Source organism: Agrilus planipennis, unplaced genomic scaffold (assembly GCF_000699045.2).
Source record: "Agrilus planipennis isolate EAB-ADULT unplaced genomic scaffold, Apla_2.0 scaffold33, whole genome shotgun sequence".
Classification (NCBI taxonomy): Eukaryota; Metazoa; Arthropoda; class Insecta; order Coleoptera; family Buprestidae; genus Agrilus; species Agrilus planipennis.
Genome location: NW_020438896.1, coordinates 1,795,488 through 1,816,741, shown reverse-complemented (window position 1 = coordinate 1,816,741; position 21,254 = coordinate 1,795,488). Strand labels below are relative to the sequence as shown.

The following is a 21,254-nucleotide window of genomic DNA, read 5'->3' as shown; positions in this document are numbered from 1 at the left end:
ATGTAGGTGGATGTCTCATATACCTCCGTGGATATAGAGCAGTCACAGGTTGTTGGGATCAAAATAAGTTGATTGAACCGAACATAAATTCATTTGTTTGCCCATGAGAGGGCAATAAAGATAATAAAACAAAATTTAAAGGAAAAGAAAGTAAAGTTAAAAAAAAACATATATTAATATTAGATATTCTATCTTCACCTGAAGAAGACAATCTTTTGTTGAAAAAATTATTGTGAAATATATATAATTTGAAACTTTATTTTTGTTTCCTTTAATTAATTATAGAGTTTCAACACGTAAAGCCTTCTAACATTAATTAATTAAAAATTGTTTTTCCTTAATTATTCAAAAACGCTTTAAGCACTGAAACGAAACCTTCTTTGAGATTTAAAATCACCGGTACGATAAGGGTTGCTATCGCACCAGTAGTGCTCGTTGTTGCCAGAAAATTCCGGCACTGCTAAGAAAGGCTTCATATGTCCAAGTTATATTACTAGGGAAGAATGGAACATTAAAGTAATCAACAAGTGATCTCTATTATATAGATGACTAACGTGTAATGCAAGAAATTAAAGGGTTAAACTACGAAAATATTATTTTTCTAAAGAAATGCTTACCCATCGGAAGCGACTCCACATATTATACATATATATGTTTAAAAAGAGTAGATATTTTCATGTTAACTAAAGCACAGTCAACTATGATTCCTATTTAACAAAATATAAGTTTATGAGATACCTCGAAAGAGGATCATTTTAATTTATTTCGGCACCACCGTATTTTATGTAAAAAAAGTGCCTGTAGAAGTAAAAGTTGTTTTTTTTTAATGCTGCAAACAACCAATATATGGACATCTAGCCAAAACTCGAAATTTTCAACTTTTATTTATTATAACTCGAAAACAAAGTCGATATCAAGTTTTTAAAAACACCAATAAATTTGTCTAAAAAAAAAAGAGATTGAGAAGCCGCTATTAACCGTTTTGTATCTCTTATTGTTACGGTTGTCCTAAACAAACGTCGAAATTGCCCATCCTATACATGATGTAGAACACCAACAACTTCAATAATCCTGTTCAATAGTAAGGCGGAATTGCCAATATGTCAACCCACGGTATCGGGACAAAAGTGACACTGGGACACTGGTACATAAACGACATTTTTTAGATAAATAATAACCCAAATAACATAATGTCATGCAAATAGATTTTCTCGAATTGCAATAAGATTTATCTATAGGTGTTTGTTTGCCTCTAAATAAACAAAATAGTTGAAAGCAGGGTTATCTAATTTAATTGTAGAAAAGCGTACTATAAAATAAAGATAATTAGACAAAAACACCTACTTCGTTACAAGAATTAAAAGCAGATAAGTAGGCAGCCGATTTGGTCACTTTCGATTGGCTGTTGATTAAAAGCAAACCACATAAATGCAGAATTTTAGTAAGTTTAGTTTAAAGCTTGTCAGTGGTGAAATGGTTTGAAAAGTTTATTTGCACATAATACAAAACATAATTGCTTTTGGTGGGACAAATAAAGGGAAACCATTAGTGTTTTACAGTGGTTATTCCTACCGACAACAGCGAATTTTAAAAAACGAAAATGTACGTTGGCTGTGTAGTAAATAACGATCCCTAAAGTGCACGGAAAGCATTACAGCACAGGAAAATGTTGTTATTAAAAACGCTGACCACGTTTGCAAAACAGACCTGATTCAAAGAGAAGTCAAACGTGTTATTCAATCGGCCAAAAAAGAGCTTGAGAGGAGAATGATAAAGCTGACAGTCCTAAGTCTGTACAAAGTGTGAAGGGAAACTGATTTCATATCTTACTAATTTTATATACATATTACATAACGAGTAACTTTTAATTACATAAGAGTGTCACTTATGGCCCACCGTCATTATATTCTGAGAAACCTGCAATTAAAGGTGTTCCATTTTTCGAGCAGTGTCGCTTTTGGAAGTGTCGCTTATATCCCGGATTCTAGCCCACGCAAGAAAAATCAAAAACCTTTACACATTTTCAAGGTTACAGTGTGGACGACAATGTCCACATACGCTATCATCGGTCCCTTATTCTTTTTTTGAAGATGGAAATCACCGCACACTCACTGTGACTGGTGAGCATTGTACAGCAATGTTGGCTCATATTTTTGAACCAGAATTAGGGATGTTTGATGAATTCAATTGAAACACTTGGTTTCAGCATAATGAGGCAACTGCTCTCACTTCATGTCTGTTCATAAAGGTCGTTCAAATGATTTTTCCAGAAAGATCATATCAAAAAATAGCAACGTTAATTATCCTTACAGAAGCCCTAATTTAACCCCTACTGATTTATTCTTATCGTGTTACCTTACATCAAAGGCCTACCACGACATTCTTGCAAGCTATTCGTAATGAAATTGAAGCTATTCCATCAGAACTTTTTTGCTGTATGTTCACTAATTACAGAGGTTCAAATCGCAAATTTACATAAACTTGCAATGGAAGACACATAGTGCGTTACAAATCCATGTAATCTCTTATATTGTGCTTTATAGAGCATGATCCCGGAGCCGCCAGACATTACTTATTTTCTGAGTAACATAATGAGTGGGATAAAGTAGTGTTAGTATGTATTTTGAACGTATACGTACCCAGTCTCGGATCTGCGTTGTTGGCATTCTTCATGAATGGGACAATAAGAACCCTTTAAAAAATTACTACCTAATAACTTTTTCATTAAAAACAGGAAAGGCGACAGACACTCAAGACATTTATAGTCTTTAGGTCTCAGCACGTTTTTCTGTCTAAACTTGCTATAGCTTTACACAGCGTGCTTTCTTTCTATTAGCTCACCAAATTTCCGTATCAAAGGCAATTTTATTTTTAATGGCTAGAATCGCGAGGTCACATAATCGTTCCTGACTCATTGCTGAACGCAGATTAGTTTTAATTATTTTCAGTTTGCTGAAGCTTCGCTTCAAGAAAACTATTTGAAAAAAATTCCTTTTCCAAAAACTTTTTTCAAATAATTTCTTAAATGAACCCTTAGGATATATTCAAAAACCAACTGAGCAAGTTTTTTATTTTCATTCTTATTATATTATGATTTTGACGCCTCTTAAAACGTTCGCCGGGGCGGATACCCCGGTTTGCCACCCCTAGATCCGGGGCTGTGCGTAGCTACTAATTTGTACCGATAGCCAATTTGCAGATGTAAGGTGCTAGAGGTACGTACGCTTTTCTTAAAGTCTGAGTGCTAATTTTTACATAATGTTTCATAGAATATTGTTAAAAATTAATAATAAACACTGCCAGACACTTCCAACAGGCGGCAATTTCTTCACTACAACACTTCAAAGTTCGCAAAAAGAAATCGTAATTTTACTTATAGCCTAAATCTTCATTTTTAAATGTGATACTTTTAGAACTACTTCAATTATTTTTTTGTAAGCAGTTAGACCAATTGTAGGGGTAAAATGTGACTGTGAGTATAAGCGCAAGCGCGATAACTAGATGGCTTTATAACACAGCGACATTTAAATTGAATTGAAACAGAAACTTTGACGAGAAAATCGAGATGTTAGAAATCACATTTGCAACCCTCGCTTATTTTCTAGAAGGAATATGATGTCTGTCTGAACATAGTAAAAACTATACTAAATAATCCACAAGTGGAAAAATTCAATGAATATTTTGCTGATCAATGGCTGCGCAACGATTCATTATGGATAGCCTTAGTTAGGTTGTGTTAATTTCTATTTTTAACTTCGACCGCTGTGTATGAAAATTTTTGGTGTTATATAATGTAATGTTATACCACCTCGACCACATCTACCATCTTCCGACCGACAGTCAACTCATATACTTAATTAACATCCCCAACTTTCACCCTTACGGTGAGGTGAAATTTCACCTTTTACCGCCAACTAATTCCAGTGGAGATGTTCTTTAGTAACCCTTCTATCGGCAAGGGAAAACAACTAGCATTCTTAAATTAAGTTAATACAAAAAGCAAAAAGTTTTCTGCCTTATTATTTATTATTGTCTTTATTTCATAAAACGATTGTATTAACGAAAGCTTAATTATTCGCACTTTTTTAAAGCCCATTATTTGTGGAAAATTGAAACACATTGATCCCCGACGACTCTTGAGTAAGCCCGCAGACAAGGACCGGCTAATAGTCGGTAACTTTTTTACTGAGGACACAAAAGGATAATAAATCATACTCTGAGTGACGCATATTTGCCTGCTTAACGATAAGAGTTCCGGAATTCTCGAGAAGAATGAAGACTGTTTGGAGAATTCAATGATGATGACAACCGGAGTTGCTGATGAGTAATATAAAAAAAAACTTTTAGGTGTTTCATTCCCACCAGCCACTAATGCTGATGAAAGATTATCTGTGGAATATTACTGCCCTAGCATTTGCCTAAGTGATCCAAGAAAACCACAGAGAAACTTGGAGCAAGGCAGACGAACCCGGAATCGAACCGGCATCCTCCCGAATACTAGGCAATGGTTTAAACCTCCAGTCCATACCGGTCGGTCAGTAATATAAATAAACAGTTCACATTAGCAAATACAGATATAAATACAGTGATAATTAAATAAGCATTATAAATACCGTGTGATATAAATAAGAAGTAGTTTGAGTGTTTACTGTGTAAATAAGTAACTGTATATAAATATCCCTTTAAATAAATGGAAGTAATATGTACTTGAAAATTCGTTACATTATGTACGTTTCCCTCCCAAAATGTTGCACTCAATTCTATTTTTTTAATTCTATATTACACATTTTCAGAACACAGAATCAACAAAATCTTCATAGACTTACTATTTGGAAGATTCAGAGCTTGCATAAAATCTATTTAACGAACAAACAAGTAGTTATAATTAAAGGGAGTACCGGAGTTTATGCCAATAAATTCTAAACAGAGATTTCAACATGGGTCGGATCGTAGCACAGTTTGTTTGTTCATCATCTGCATTCCGATGACATGTAATTAAAAGAGATGAGCAAAATTTTCATGTAAAAGACGTCACATGGGATAAATCTCGATATTATTGAATTTGTTTCTCAGGACAAAAAATGAAGAAGAACCCGAAGAACTGAAAGTGTTTTCAGGTTGTTGGAAGAGCTTAAAAATATCGCTAGACGCTCCTAACACAAGTGAAAGAATTCAAAAATGTTTCGAATAGTAGAAAAACCAATGGATTAATGCACGGGTATCATATATTGAACAAAGTTAAATAAATATTTCTCTTCTTTTTTCGATACATTGTTATTTATTTCTCAACCAGACGAAGATCAATTCTAGAAATATATATAATTCCATATAATGCATAGACTACATTTATTGGTAAATAATAATCTATATGTTTTACGATCGGCAGAGAATGGAACCTAAGATATTTATTGTTTACTACCTAGTGCTGTTAGTGACCGACCCCCTTAAATGTAACACACACACACCTCCTTTATATGTCATCTTTTTAAGAAATTACATACATTATAAGATGATTTGTTTTTATTATAAAATCTATACATAAGCGAGTCATTAGTCCTGACTTAACCATGTAATCACTAAGGGAACCGCCAGCGAAATACCCCGAAAGGTTTGGAACAAAAAAATTGCATTAACTACGGCAAAACAAGCTGGAAAAAATATTACTTACCATGAAACTTATTAGTCATTACTTCGATGGTTTCAGATGAGCCATTAATTTTTTTAGACAGAAAAAGTTTAAGCTCTTGGTTATCAATTTAATGCAACCACCACACTACCAGATGTGAATCACGATTTTGAACTTATCAGTTCTCATCAGCGTATACCTTAACTAGATATATATATAACATTAACGTTTTTGCTTGTACGAGCTCTGTTCAAAAAGTATCGCGAATTTTGAATTTTCGAGGGTTACGTATATTCGATTTTCGATTTTTTTTGTGGCGTTATGTTGGTACTCATGTTTCTCAATTATACTGACAAGTTCGGCCATGTTGAATGTTCAGTTAATGTTTAACAGCTGCTTCGCTTGCACGTGTTTTGGCTTATCTTCGATTTTTGCTTATTTCAAAAAACGAATCAAAGAATCTATACCAAATTTTGTGTGAGAAACAAAATTAAGTGCGCGGACACATTCCAAATGTTGACTATGGCATATGGTGAAGCTACTTTAGACTGAAGCAACGCTTATCGGCGGTACAAAATGTTCTCAGAGGGTCGAGAAGATGTGAACGACGAAGAGCGTGCCGGACATCCGAGCACGTCAACAACAGACGAAAACATTGATGAAGTAAAGAAAATAGTATTGTCCAATCGTCAAATCACCGTCAGAGAAGTTGCTGAGGCCTAAATATATCGACTGGCTTCTGCCATTATGATTTGGGCATAAGGTGCCGCGAAATTCGTACTAAAATTGCTCAATCTCAACCAAATTTGCTCCAGAGGGCCATAAATGGTGATGAATCATTGGGTTTATGGTTATGATGTGGAAATCAAAACTCAATCATCCCAATGGAAGCTGCTGCACGAATCAACATCGAAAAAAGCGTGGTCGAATGTGAAAGTTTTGCTTACAGTTTTCTTCAATTGCAGGAGCGTGGAGCATCATGAGTTCTTGCCACAGGGTAAAAAGGTCAATAAGGAATATTACATGGCAATCCGCCAGAAACGCCCGGATTTGTGGAAGAATAAAAATTGGCTTTTGCACCATGATAACGCTCACACATCGTTACTTCTGCGCGAATTTTTGGCCAAAAACATCAGACTAATAATTCCGCAGCCATCATATTCGCCAGATCTAGCCCCCTGTGACTTTTTCTTGTTCCCGAAACTGAAGAGGCCCACGAAAGGACGACGCTACGTTACGATTAATGAGATAAAGACAGCATCGAAGGAAGAGCTAGACAAGATCATAAAAAATAATTGTTTGATGTACTTCAAGGATTGAAAAAAGAAGTTGTCACAAACGTATAATATCTGGTGGGGATTACTTTGAATAAATAAACAATTTTTGAAAAACACAAAATTCGCGATACTTTTTGAACAGATCTTGTATATGTATGTATAGGGAGAGCAAATTTCGATGCTTGCAGGTATAGGACAACTTTTTATTTGAAACAATTTTGTGTATTCAAAAATTGGCGGTCGTGTTTTGTTTGCGAATTAGTTGAAAATTTCGAGTTTTGGTTATATTCCCATATCGTCTGTAAAATTAGAAAAAAGCAGCTTTTATGTTCTTTAGGCACTTATTTGCGTAGAATTCAGTAGCGTCATCATTTATTTCAGTTTTAACGTAAAGTTGTAGTTTTTTATATAGTAATCATAGTTTGCTTTGCTTTATTTAAAAATATTTTTTTGCTCTTTTTTAAATATAGGTATATATAACATCCGAGGTCGTATGTGATGTGTAACCATTTAGTAGTAAAAAAATTTTTTTCGTAGTTTATCTTTTTATATTCGTTTCTAGTAAACGTTTGTGAATGATAAAATTTTATTATATTTTTTATATGAGTCCTCAATATATTATATTGTTAAATACATTATTTTAGTCAGTTTTAGTGTGATAGTCTTCTATTAATTATAACTATAATCTGACGATTTGCTTTTAGAGTTTCGCACCTCAAAAGAAAAAAAGGAACCCTTAAAGGACACTTCCGTCGGTCAGTTTGTTTGTCGGTCAAAACCCTCTTTTTCAGGAACACAATCCCTTGGAGTTTAGAAAAAATCAAACTTCAATCAACTAAGTCAACGCACTTAAAAGATGCGGTCGATTATGCCGTATATTTTGACACTTGCAAATAAATCAAGTCCTATAAAGTCCTGCCCTTTAACTTAGAATCATAAATTTGACGAGAATCAATGTGTTATAGTGTACAAGTAAAGAGAAAAAGGCGAAAACCATAAATCTGTAGTTAATCACAAAAACAAATAATTTTTTTAATTGAAATTATTCGTTTTTGGGATTAATTTTCGGGGGCGGGGCAACTTAAAATGTACAGAGAGGAAGTGGAAAAAACGATTCCCGTTACGGACGAACTATTTACATACCTATGTACACGTGTACGCAATTCTGGGTCCGACTCACATTTGACCTGTTTTTTTTTTCACTACACGTCATAAGAATACAATATTTCTTTTCTTTGTACGTGCTTTTTTCTTTCCCATAAATATCGTTGTGCATTTTTTGTTTGGTGGGAGAATTGTGAGGTAGGAGAGTCCTACTTAAACTAAACGGTCAGGCCTGTTAAGACCTTGTTACGCCACTGGAAGAGATCGATCATCAGTTTGAATATTAACCTTACTTGAATTAAAACTCCCACAATAAGTGATGAGGTTTTCTTTTATTTAGTGTTTTGTTTTTGGATAACTATTGAAATGTTACAATTATTACCTATTACTTACGTTGAATAATGCAGTCTAACATGTTTCGTAAGACATTTTCTATAGGTTTAGGATGAAACGAGGTTAATTAAGATTTGGGAGGCGTCGACTGGAAACCAATATAAAATGTGCATTATTACGAGCCAAACATACAGTCGAATTGAGAACTTCCTATTTTTTGAAGTCGGTTAAAAAGACAAAGACATCGAATTCAACTAGAATATTTCGGAAACTACTTCCTTTTAAATTTTGAAAATTTGTACAACAGGGTTATTGGGTATGCTCACCTCTATTAAAATAACAGCATCTATATACCTTCGGTTATATCGGAAGTAGATTTAACTTCGTTGTTTTAAATGAAACACCTTGTATTTTATGACGGTTTTGAATTCTACTTATGATTTTATACCCCCATTAAGCTTTGAGCAATTGTTTACCCTTCCGGTAAATTCATGTTTAACAGATCGAACCATTAAATTAACACATTTAATTATTATCAGCTGATGTCGTTATTTATTTATTTTATTTATTGTTTATTTTTTGTTTTACTATTGTTATCTGTAATCTACGGTATTGCATCGATTTATAAAAATTCTTCTCAACTTTAATCCGCATTTTCATTTTCCATACTTAATAAAAATAATAGTCAATAATTGACACTGAGAATCAAAATATTTAATTACTAAATAGACATAGGTGTTTGAGTGACAAAAATTAACTTGTACTATTTGTTTTGAAGTTCTGCTAAGAATTTCACAGCCATCTTCAAAAATAATTAAACGATTTTAGTTGCATTCACGAAGAACAGTAAGTTATTTGAAAACTAGAGAAGTTGGGTTTAGGGAACCATAGTAGGTACCATTTGAAAGAAATAATTCTGCATAAGGCTATGAAAATACATACAGGGTGTTCCATTTGAAAAAATGGACACGATTGTTTCACTTAAATATCTCACACTGTGTATGTATTTAATCAATTTTTAAAGTATGGACGGAATGTTTGAGGTTACAGCTATCTATAAATAATTTCTAAAAATTGTCGCAGGTACCTATGTAAACAACTGTTTCTAGATTTTTCACAAGTAGGTAATGAATTATTATCAGTTATGGTAATAAAAAACGTAAATTTTAGAGACAGAAAAGCCTTATCAAAGTCTACTTAAAATCATAAGTAGCATTCAAAACCATCATACTATACAGGGTGTTCCATTTAAACAAACGAAGTTGATGTCAACATTCGGTATAACCGAAAGTAGTACATTGATGCCGTCACCGTATATATGAAAAGAGGAAAAATATACATTTTTAACTAAAGCATAGTCAACTGTGATTAGGGTTGCCATAATTATTATTGAGTTAAAAGAGTTACCTTAAAAATTGTAAGACTGAATACTAGAACGGTCTCAGTACTTTTAAGATTTTCGTTTAAAAGTTTAATTTATTTTTTNCTGATTATTAAAACAATTTGTAACAAACTTTAATAAGATTCTGTTTGATTAGGTACATTTAAAATGATGATAAAAAATTACTAAATTTAATTTTAAGGTATGAAAATAAATAAAAAGGTTATTTATGACATTTTCAACTGTTTTTTATTACACTGACTATGTTTAAAAAAACCTGATGACATATCTGGGTTCTGGATTCTAAAATCCGGGGGTCTCACGCGTGTTTTTCTGGTTTCCAAATAATATATAAATATAATTTCCAAAAAGTGTCGCAGCTACGTAAACAACCTTTTCTAGATTTTTTACAAGTGGGTAATGAATTATCGCCAGTGATGGTAATAAAAAAGGTATATCAAATAATTGTTCAAGCGTTAATGAAGTACAAAACGTTCTCCAAATGACAACTTAACTAATATTACCTATACGAAGGCAGCACCTTTTAGTATCGGTAATATTAAACGCCTATTTAGCAGCATTAAAAAACAGTATATAATACATATAATCTCGATCTGTATGCAGTTCGATATAATAAATCTTTTCATCTTAACAGTCGAATGAAATTTAAAAACTACAGACCAAATATAACGCAAAAATAATCGGTAACATGCGTGGTGCCTTTAATTAATATTCGATTTGACTTTATAAGTATGAATTTTACTTTAAATCTAAATATCTCCGTAGCTTCAGCCAGATCGAAAATAGGAAACGGAAAGGAAAATTTCATTTAATTGTTTTTATTATTTCTTCAATAAGAAGGGTAAAAATTTATTACTTCAATAGTTTCCATAACTAACATCTAAAATTAGTCAGAGTTACAACTACTTTTAGCAACCTTATATATGTATCAGTACAATAAATAAAAACAAAAAGAATTGCGGTAACACATTAGATACAATACAAATTTTTAAATTGAAACAAGAATAGGTATAGTTTACAGTATAACGTATAACAATTCCAAAATTTTACGTACAATTTGTGAATTGAACAAAACGCACTAATTATTATTATTATTTGTATAAGTATAAATAACAACAGTTAATAAATAAATGTTACATAATAATAAATAACCAAAAGCCAAGGGTGTTCGTTCTTTATTATTTCAAACATGTAAGCAAAGAAATAATAATAAAAACTCAGTTTATATGTTTACGATACCTGTAGAGCTGTCCTAGTTGACATGGAAGCTGAAGATGGTGTATTCTGTATAAAAAAGGTATAGAATAGAAAAAGAGCAGTTTTAATTAAATGCGAAATAGGCTAATTAAAAAATTAATATCGTGTAAAACAGAAAAATCAAAACAAGTCAGTTACGACATGAAGGTTTATAAATACTCATAAATTGCAAAAACTAATCTATGAAAAGATAAAACTGAAGCGTTAAATTGATTATAAAAACCATTTCCAAACTGATTATTTTTTTCAAAACAACACTAATTAAAAACACATTGGATTAAGAACGAATCAACTGATTATAAGCAACACAAACCAATCAAAAACAATGCAAGGCATTCATGCACAACACGGAGTAGTATAACGAAGAATTATCCGGATAATAATAAAAAATAATAAAACATGACAAAATATCATATACTAATTGAAATTTCATTAATTCACGTTTATTTTTCCAAAAATTTCACAAGCCAGCTTTTATGCTTCGATTCAACATTGTAAATTTATTTATTTTATTTTCAGTTGAAGGGTAAATATAAAATGATTAGAAAATAAAAATAATAAGATTTACTCTTCGCTCAAAGCAGAAAAGAGTAGATGAATTCTAGATAACAGAGCTTTGAAATATTACAGGTGGAGCGATGAGGAGACCATACATTTTGCATAGAATTAGAACTATAACATACTTCATAATTTGAAACCATTTACCTCATTGTTCAGTCTACTTGTTCGCGCATTAACTATACCCCCATGGGTGTTAATCACTGCCTTATATGACTGTAGAGTATTGCTGATTATTTCCGGAAACTTCCCGCAAGTTCTTTTGTCGTGATCGATTTGCCCTTTATATGACTTATGACCGCATAGTTATTACGTTTAATAGAAGAGATTTTTTTTTATTGTAAAAATAATTTAATCGTTGTGTTTTAATATAGAAATCATAAAATTTCTTCTTTTATCGTTCAGAGAAGTCCACAAGTTTTTTAATGAAAGGAGAGGAGTGGGGATCTAAATTCAGAAAAATTCTACTTACGTAATACCTACTTTAACGCTCCTTAAATTACGGCAGAACGTACTTTACTTCACTACAGGCCTTTTTTCAAGATTTTTTTTCTGTGCCTTTTCAATCTGCCACTACGACTAATTACTCATTTTTGTGATGTTTAACAGATTATAAAATAACTGAGAATAAATGTAGATTACGACTGCTCCTTTTTTAAATCAGTTCGACCGATTAATTAATATTTTTTTAAATTACAAATATGAAAATCAGTTTTTAGTTTATTTTTTTAAGATCATTAAAAAAAGCAACATTTATTGCTCCGATTCTAACTGCTAATTCTTCTTCTACTACAACACGACTAATAAAGATCGAAATAGAAAATAAAAATTGGGAAATAAAATAAGATAATAAGCAATATTATACAAAAAGTCAAACTACAGCAATACTTTCAAAACACTTACGAATAGTAAAACCTCTCAAAATGTGGCCGTTTAGCCTATTAATATCGGCGATGATTTGTTTCGTTGATAGACAAATATGTTTGACTTATTATTTTGAATATCGGGTAATCGGAACGACCCTTTGCTTATAACGGCATCGGAAACATATATACATTTCAAATAGTTGAAAATTGGAATGTTGAGAACACATTGAAAGGCAGTTGTTTTAAAGTGGTGACCGAAATGAGGGGTTTTACTCTGGCTACTTTCTTTTCTAGCTTTTATATATTCATTGTAACTATATAAAACGGTTGGTTGGTGTTGCGAAACGTTTTATTTTGTATTTATTAATGATAGATGGTCGTTTCAGTTTTAGATTTTCAATTTTACATAAGTTATTTACGTAAGGACCAACTGCTAGAATATTAACAAAACATGCTGCTTCTACATTATGTTATTTCTGTTAATAATAAATAGTTAAATAGATCCAATGTATTATTTTAACAGTTGTCCTTAAGTAAATGTTGTTTCCTTGTATTTCACAACACTCAACCTACCTGCCGTGATTGTGAGTTGAGAGAGTTAACACCCAGTCTTACCCTTCGTATGTTAGATACTCCACTAAACTCACTAACCATTGAAGAATTCATTGAGGTCATAGACTCCCTTGAGCCAGCCTTTTTCAAACCGGTAGATGAATGAATTACACAGTTTCCAGGTTTATATTTGAGAGGTGATTTGCTGACCTTGGACAACGGGGCAAATAAGCCATACAAGGGGCGGCAAGTAAAATATCTTTTGCCCTCCACCGATCCGTCATTTTTTCCTCTTGGTTCGTCAAGTTCGACGCCGCACCATTCTCCGGGAGCAAACTCTGTTGTACCCATATACCTAACTACACCTACTTTAGAACCTTGACTGGATTTAATTATGACTCTGTCACCAATTTTAAAATCGACGTGAGAAGGAGACGATAAACTTGCAGAAGAAACATCTAATAAAATTTCATAAGCAATTTTAGATACAGAAATACCCAACAAATAAGACAATATCTTACTGAACGGCTGGGACTTATAAAGGCCCTTTGTACTCCCCGTAGGAGACATTGGGCTGCGTCTAGTATTATTATTGGTAGGACTGGGTGGTGTAAATGTATACGATGTATCTCCTAAATCAGCACCAGGTAATGGGACGCTGGTAAGCCTGGTAAGCCTAGAAAACACACCGTGTTTTGGCTCGCACTGAAAATACCTGACTCCTGCAACTGATCCATCGTTCTTGCCTAAAATTTATTATTCTATTTTAACAAACAATAGAAACACATTTAAAACTTTGTTGGTGTTCCGTGTTTGAAGCTTACCGATAGATTGATCAAGAACAATTCCAGCCCATTCTCCTGGTGCAAACTGAGTTTCGCCAATGTAAGCTATTTTACCAGGTTTCGTGCCACCAACCCATACTTTTTGACCAATAATAAAACTGTCCGTATCTTCAGTCAAAACGGTGTGATCTAATGGAAGAATTAGACGTATTTGTTTTCAAAATGGTTTTAGTTGTTTATTAGCCTAACTGCTGATTAAAATTGACGTTTGTTAATTCTTTGTGTATGCAATTAAAAGCAGTGGGTTAAAAGCTGTTATTAGTTGTTTTACAAAGTTTTTTAATTAAATTAATTTCGTTAATTGTGTAAATATAGTAGAGTACGATAATATTACAATGCATTAAGTAGGTAATAGATGGTAGTAACAACTTCAATTTTATTCTCGTTGGGGTATAACAGAATAACGTACAATTCATCATTTATAATATTTTAACTAGAATTAGTATTTAGGAAATACAAACGTTCTTGAAAATGAGCTCAATACTGTTTCATGTAGACAACTGCCAAATCCTTATTCAATCAGGCATATTGATTAGAATTTTTACCAAACAATTACTTGACAGTAGTCATGCACTTTTTGATTTTTGAAATATTGCTAAAGAACAATACTCACTTATCTATATCTTATTCTAATATGCGAACGTGCTTCAGCAAGATTAATTTTCTTCAATTGAAATAGAACAATTATTAAAAAATAAATCATAAGTTTACTATAACAAACTACTTCTATAAAAAAGAAAAGATTCGAGTACTTTTGAAGAAACTTTTAATTCAACATTTTATTACTTGCACAAACACTTTAATAAATGGGTTAAGGTCTGGATGATGGCCCTCTTCGGGGGTAGGGTGGGTGGTATTGAGAGGGGAGGTCTCCCCCACCACTGTACCATAAAAAGTTCGTGGCAGTCTCATCCCCATAAAAGGTTATGGGAGTTAAATGATGTAGGGGGGATCGAAAGAGGGTGGTCACCTGAGTAAAACCCCATAATAAGTTTGCCGCGGTCTCACCCCCATAAAAAGTTATGGGGGTTGAAAGTTGATTATTTTTTATACACTATAATTCGAATAAAATAGTTATTTTCAAGCGAGTGGAAGAGGGTGGTCACTTGAACAAAACTCGATAACTTAACCTAACCTAACCTAACCTACACTATTAATAAAGATATTTAAATAATGTTTTATATAACTTTCTCAATATTTTTATGTATTTTTCATTAGTTTTACCTTTGAATATTGTTTAAGAATGACTATATAAATATTTACATGCCTAGAAATGTATAAAAATTGGCATATNACATAATGTTTCATAGAATATTGTTAAAAATTAATAATAAACATTAAAGGGTTAAACTACGAAAATATTATTTTTCTAAAGAAATGCTTACCCATCGGAAGCGACTCCACATATTATACATATATATGTTTAAAAAGAGTAGATATTTTCATGTTAACTAAAGCACAGTCAACTATGATTCCTATTTAACAAAATATAAGTTTATGAGATACCTCGAAAGAGGATCATTTTAATTTATTTCGGCACCACCGTATTTTATGTAAAAAAAGTGCCTGTAGAAGTAAAAGTTGTTTTTTTTTAATGCTGCAAACAACCAATATATGGACATCTAGCCAAAACTCGAAATTTTCAACTTTTATTTATTATAACTCGAAAACAAAGTCGATATCAAGTTTTTAAAAACACCAATAAATTTGTCTAAAAAAAAAAGAGATTGAGAAGCCGCTATTAACCGTTTTGTATCTCTTATTGTTACGGTTGTCCTAAACAAACGTCGAAATTGCCCATCCTATACATGATGTAGAACACCAACAACTTCAATAATCCTGTTCAATAGTAAGGCGGAATTGCCAATATGTCAACCCACGGTATCGGGACAAAAGTGACACTGGGACACTGGTACATAAACGACATTTTTTAGATAAATAATAACCCAAATAACATAATGTCATGCAAATAGATTTTCTCGAATTGCAATAAGATTTATCTATAGGTGTTTGTTTGCCTCTAAATAAACAAAATAGTTGAAAGCAGGGTTATCTAATTTAATTGTAGAAAAGCGTACTATAAAATAAAGATAATTAGACAAAAACACCTACTTCGTTACAAGAATTAAAAGCAGATAAGTAGGCAGCCGATTTGGTCACTTTCGATTGGCTGTTGATTAAAAGCAAACCACATAAATGCAGAATTTTAGTAAGTTTAGTTTAAAGCTTGTCAGTGGTGAAATGGTTTNTTATTTTTCAACGTATCAGCATCTTTTGAGTACTATTGGCTCGTGCCGAGGCGACTTTTATAAAAGATGTAACCGAGTGGACTAATTTCAAAATTCAAAACAAGAAAAAATCACTAAATTTTTTAAACTCTTGCCTAAAGCTGATTACAACAACTAATTTTAATTGCGAATTTATCAATACATGGATTTTATTTTGATACATATTGGTTTTATTTTGAAACCTTAGAACGCATCCCCTATGATTCCATACTAATTACCATTTCGTATCCACGGCTTCTGTATTCTTGGCATTTTTATGGAACGTATACCCCGAGAGTAAAGAGCTTTTACTGTATTATAATAGTCACGTATTAATTCAGCAATAACAAAAAGAACTGACTTGACGCGTTACATTAAAAGACCAATGAAGTCAGCTACTTTATAAAATTCGGTAAATTTGGGAAAAGTACAATAATATATGTACATGACGTTTTAATTTAAAAAATAAAAGGACTACAAAATAGAACAATAAACATTTTAATTAGTTAATGAATCCCACACTGCAGTTAAAATAGTCTGGCAACGTTATCAAATGTGTGAAATGGAAATGAACCATTAATGGCATTGTATATGATATATGATATTCAAATAAATTATTTCACATCATATGAATGATGATGAATGATTTATGCTCTATTATTGTTATAGTATCTATTAGAAGGTCAACGTTTTTAGTAATATGTATACGCAATAACCATCACAATAAGGTAAAAGCCCCTATTATTGACATATTTTTTTGATTATTTCATTAACTTTATAATTAAAACACTATATTATTTTTATCAATTTTTAGGCATTTTTGAATAGGAAGAAAATAATGAATTATAAACTATGAATTTTTTTTTCTTTGAGCAGACCACTATAGCTAGTTTATTTAATATTTCTTAACGATTTTACTAAGAGAGAGCGTACTAATAATCTCAGGGCCATTATTTTTAACTAATAAATTTTAATTATAATTTACAAATAGCGGGTGTCAATAGTAGGTACATGAAAATGAACATGTGTCGCTAGGACACCCTACAATTTTAAGTACCTTAACATCCTTAACATGCACAACGGATTTGTTTACATATTGTCTCGTGTATGTCTTTTATAATAAACAAAAAATTGTCTCAGCAAAATATTGTTGTTTATTAGTAATAGAAAGCTCAGAAAGAAGCAGAANCAATATTTTTATGTATTTTTCATTAGTTTTACCTTTGAATATTGTTTAAGAATGACTATATAAATATTTACATGCCTAGAAATGTATAAAAATTGGCATATTTATTAACTTTGAACCCCCATAACTTTTTATAGGGCTGAGACCACCACGAACTTCTTATGGTGCAGTGGTGGGGGAGACCTCCTCTTTCGATCCCCCCACCCCACCCCCTTTGCGAGTGGTGGCCATCATTTAGACCTTTACCATAAATTTCTGTATGTCAGTTACAATAGAACGTAATAAACCAACAATGGATTGGCTAGTTTTCAGGACGTTAGTTGATCAATTCATAAATTCCTATATTATTAGCCCATAATCCAAACCAATAAAGAGACGAAGAAGAGCCTTCTTTCCTTCATGGTTGTGTCTAAATATGTCTTAAACACTACTGAAAGTAATATGTTAAGTAAACCCAGTGTGCAGTAAGAATAGAGACGGAAAGCAAAGCATGATTTGGTGAAGAAATGATTTTTCTTTTTGAAAAAAAATACCTGCGTGTCGGCTTAAGCCGGCTTCGCTTAGACCACGATGGCTATGTGTTTCCCAGAGTGCGTCCATACTGCCAACTACCAAAAGCCAAAAAAAAAAAACACAAAAGCTCAACATTTTCGTTATTTCACAATGTGCAAGAAGCACTAGCAAGTGTAAAAAAAAAGGAAACAAAAACAGTTCAGTTGGTACAGAGGTTAACATTTTGGGTAGCCGCAACTTTTTTAATGTGTAGGGAACTAGATTTTTGAAATAATAACCCCCCTGCCCCCCATGATAATCGCTGTCGTAGATAAAGAGTGTAATTCATTTTTTTTTTTTTGAAGTGAAACTTCTTTACGCACGGTAGGGTAAGTTCTTTTCATGAGAGTTACCATGCAACGAAATCATGCAACGCATTTCCCCCGCTGTCTGTCCCTATGTATGCTTATATCTTTAAAACTACGCAACGGATTTTAATGCGTTTTTTTTTTTAATAGATAGAGTAATTCAAGAGGAAGGTTGATATGTATAATACATGCATAATATAGTAGAGAAACACTGATAATTTTAGAGGTTTGTAATGTGATGTCGTAAATAAACACATTTTTTGCGCTTACATTGCAAACGCTGGCTGAACCTTACGATATAGATCAAAATAATATACTACAGTATTGTACATCATAAAAAAGTCTACAAAAAAGTCCGGATGATATATATCTATCTCTCCACAATAACCACTTTTTTATCCTTTACTGCTTACGAGAAATAATGACTTATTTACGAAGCGATTTTAAGCAATACAGTATTAATCCTTATCCAATTAAGTACTTTTACATACATTGTGCATTTAATATAGATCAATATGGCCCTTTACAGCATGTAATTCAAATGAATATTTTCGAAGATATTACAGACTTAAAATGCAGGGACATAGCGGTTGCGGCGCGGCGGTACCGGCCGGTTTGTATTGTCTAATGACAAAAAAGCTGTGATTGTTGTATATAAAGACATTCTATAGTATATTTACTATCAGCATTGCACCCGTGNTAATTTTATAATAAACAAAAAATTGCCTGAGCAAAATATTGTTGTTTATTAGTAAAAGAAAACTTAGAAAGAAGCAGAAAACAAAAAGAAGAAAAAGAAAATGCGCCTAGACTGAATTTTTTAATTGATATTAATTTAATTATTATATTTGATTATATAATTTGCTTTTTTTCATAATAATATTTATCAACAATCCGTATTTATTAATTTGTTTAATTTCAATCCCTTTATCACTAAACTTATGCGCATGCGCGATAGACATGTCAATAAAGGGGTCTATGGTATGTCAATAGTTGACGCTGATCTCATTTCACCCTGTCAATAATACCTACACTTGAGTTGCTGATTTTAAATAAATATATTTGTCATTTAATTAACTATTATTAAAGTACGATAATTAAAACACATTAGTTAATGAACCAATTAAAGTGTTCAATACAAAAAAAAACTTAGGTAGATTAATTTGAATACAATTAAAAAATTCACCGTTACTCTTATAGTGTCAATAATAGGGGCTTTTACCTTATCTGTAAATAGACTTTCACAAATAGTAAATTGTAAAATAAAAAGTTAATAGAAATTAGCAAGTTTGTTAAATAAACACAAACAGTTTGTTTCGTTTCACAAAAATAGGACACCATCAAATATACAAATTTTGTTCCCAAAATGATGATCGTAAGAAATACAAAGTTGTTGAAACTACATGATAAAACGAATAAAATTTCTAAAAACTGCTTTTATTAATATTACTTCTTCCACCTGATGAGCCCTCGCATGACCGAAACAATAGCCGCGGAAAATAAAAATAGTTAATTGAACCTCTTTTAGTTTTTTGTTTCACTAATTTAAGTGTAAAATTTATCTATTTACAAATGGTCAAACTTACGATTAGTGTAAAAAATCCATAACGCAAGTGCTAAATGCAACATTAAAAAACACAAGATAAAACCACAAATCACTTAATTTACTTACAGTTTGCGCCAACACACTTTTCTGTAAAACATAATTTACTATAAACAACGGCATTTTTTTATATTTTTTACGAAAATATCAACGATAACCGCGCGTCACTTTTGGTGCTTTCAGTTGTTAAATACAAATTACAAAATGTAAATACACGGCAAATCAGATGTGTACTGCTTTAAGTGCAGCGTAAGAACGAGCACAAATGGTGACACTGTACGCTACAAACAAACCATGCATTTCCTNCTCAAAGCAGAAAAGAGTAGATGAATTCTAGATAACAGAGCTGGTGTTTGAGTGACAAAAATTAACTTGTACTATTTGTTTTGAAGTTCTGCTAAGAATTTCACAGCCATCTTCAAAAATAATTAAACGATTTTAGTTGCATTCACGAAGAACAGTAAGTTATTTGAAAACTAGAGAAGTTGGGTTTAGGGAACCATAGTAGGTACCATTTGAAAGAAATAATTCTGCATAAGGCTATGAAAATACATACAGGGTGTTCCATTTGAAAAAATGGACACGATTGTTTCACTTAAATATCTCACACTGTGTATGTATTTAATCAATTTTTAAAGTATGGACGGAATGTTTGAGGTTACAGCTATCTATAAATAATTTCTAAAAATTGTCGCAGGTACCTATGTAAACAACTGTTTCTAGATTTTTCACAAGTAGGTAATGAATTATTATCAGTTATGGTAATAAAAAACGTAAATTTTAGAGACAGAAAAGCCTTATCAAAGTCTACTTAAAATCATAAGTAGCATTCAAAACCATCATACTATACAGGGTGTTCCATTTAAACAAACGAAGTTGATGTCAACATTCGGTATAACCGAAAGTAGTACATTGATGCCGTCACCGTATATATGAAAAGAGGAAAAATATACATTTTTAACTAAAGCATAGTCAACTGTGATTAGGGTTGCCATAATTATTATTGAGTTAAAAGAGTTACCTTAAAAATTGTAAGACTGAATACTAGAACGGTCTCAGTACTTTTAAGATTTTCGTTTAAAAATTTAATTCTTTTTTTTAGGTTTCATATTTTTATGTTTTGTTGTTTTCATAACAAAGTATATTAATAATTTGTGGCTGCTAATAAAAATTTAAAGAAACTAATTATTATTCAGTTAAAAGAGTTACCTCAAAAATTGTAAGACTGAATACTGGAATGGTCTCAGTACTTTTAAGATTTTCGTTTAAAAATTTAATTTATTTTTTTAGGTTTCATATTTTTATAAGGTTTTGTTTTCATAACAAAGTATATTAATAATTTGTGTTTTATTTTAAGAACAAAAAAAAATCTAACTGATTATTAAAACAATTTGTAACAAACTGTAATAAGATTCTGTTTTGTTAGGTACATTTAAAATGATGATAAAAATGACTAAATCTAATTTTAAGGTCTGAGAATAAATAAAAAGGTGATTTATGACATTTTCAACTGTTTTT

General features: G+C 31.8%; 1 protein-coding gene across 14 annotated transcripts in view; it reads right to left on the bottom strand.

The window, feature by feature from the left end:
• Positions 1-21,254, bottom strand: part of LOC108744493 (CAP-Gly domain-containing linker protein 1) — a 206,047-nt gene that overhangs the window by 48,223 nt on the left and 136,570 nt on the right. For 8 of the 14 annotated variants that reach the window (XM_025973174.1, XM_025973169.1, XM_025973181.1 and 5 more), the window contains 5 exons: positions 17,807-17,881; positions 13,800-13,949; positions 13,497-13,721; positions 12,997-13,433; positions 10,982-11,026 (listed from right to left, as the gene is read on the bottom strand). In XM_025973174.1, the coding sequence (XP_025828959.1) occupies positions 10,982-11,026; positions 12,997-13,433; positions 13,497-13,721; positions 13,800-13,949; positions 17,807-17,881 (932 nt within the window). The remainder of the gene's footprint in view (positions 1-10,981; positions 11,027-12,996; positions 13,434-13,496; positions 13,722-13,799; positions 13,950-17,806; positions 17,882-21,254) is intronic. The other 6 variants (XM_025973172.1, XM_025973180.1, XM_025973177.1 and 3 more) reach the window with 3 other exon arrangements.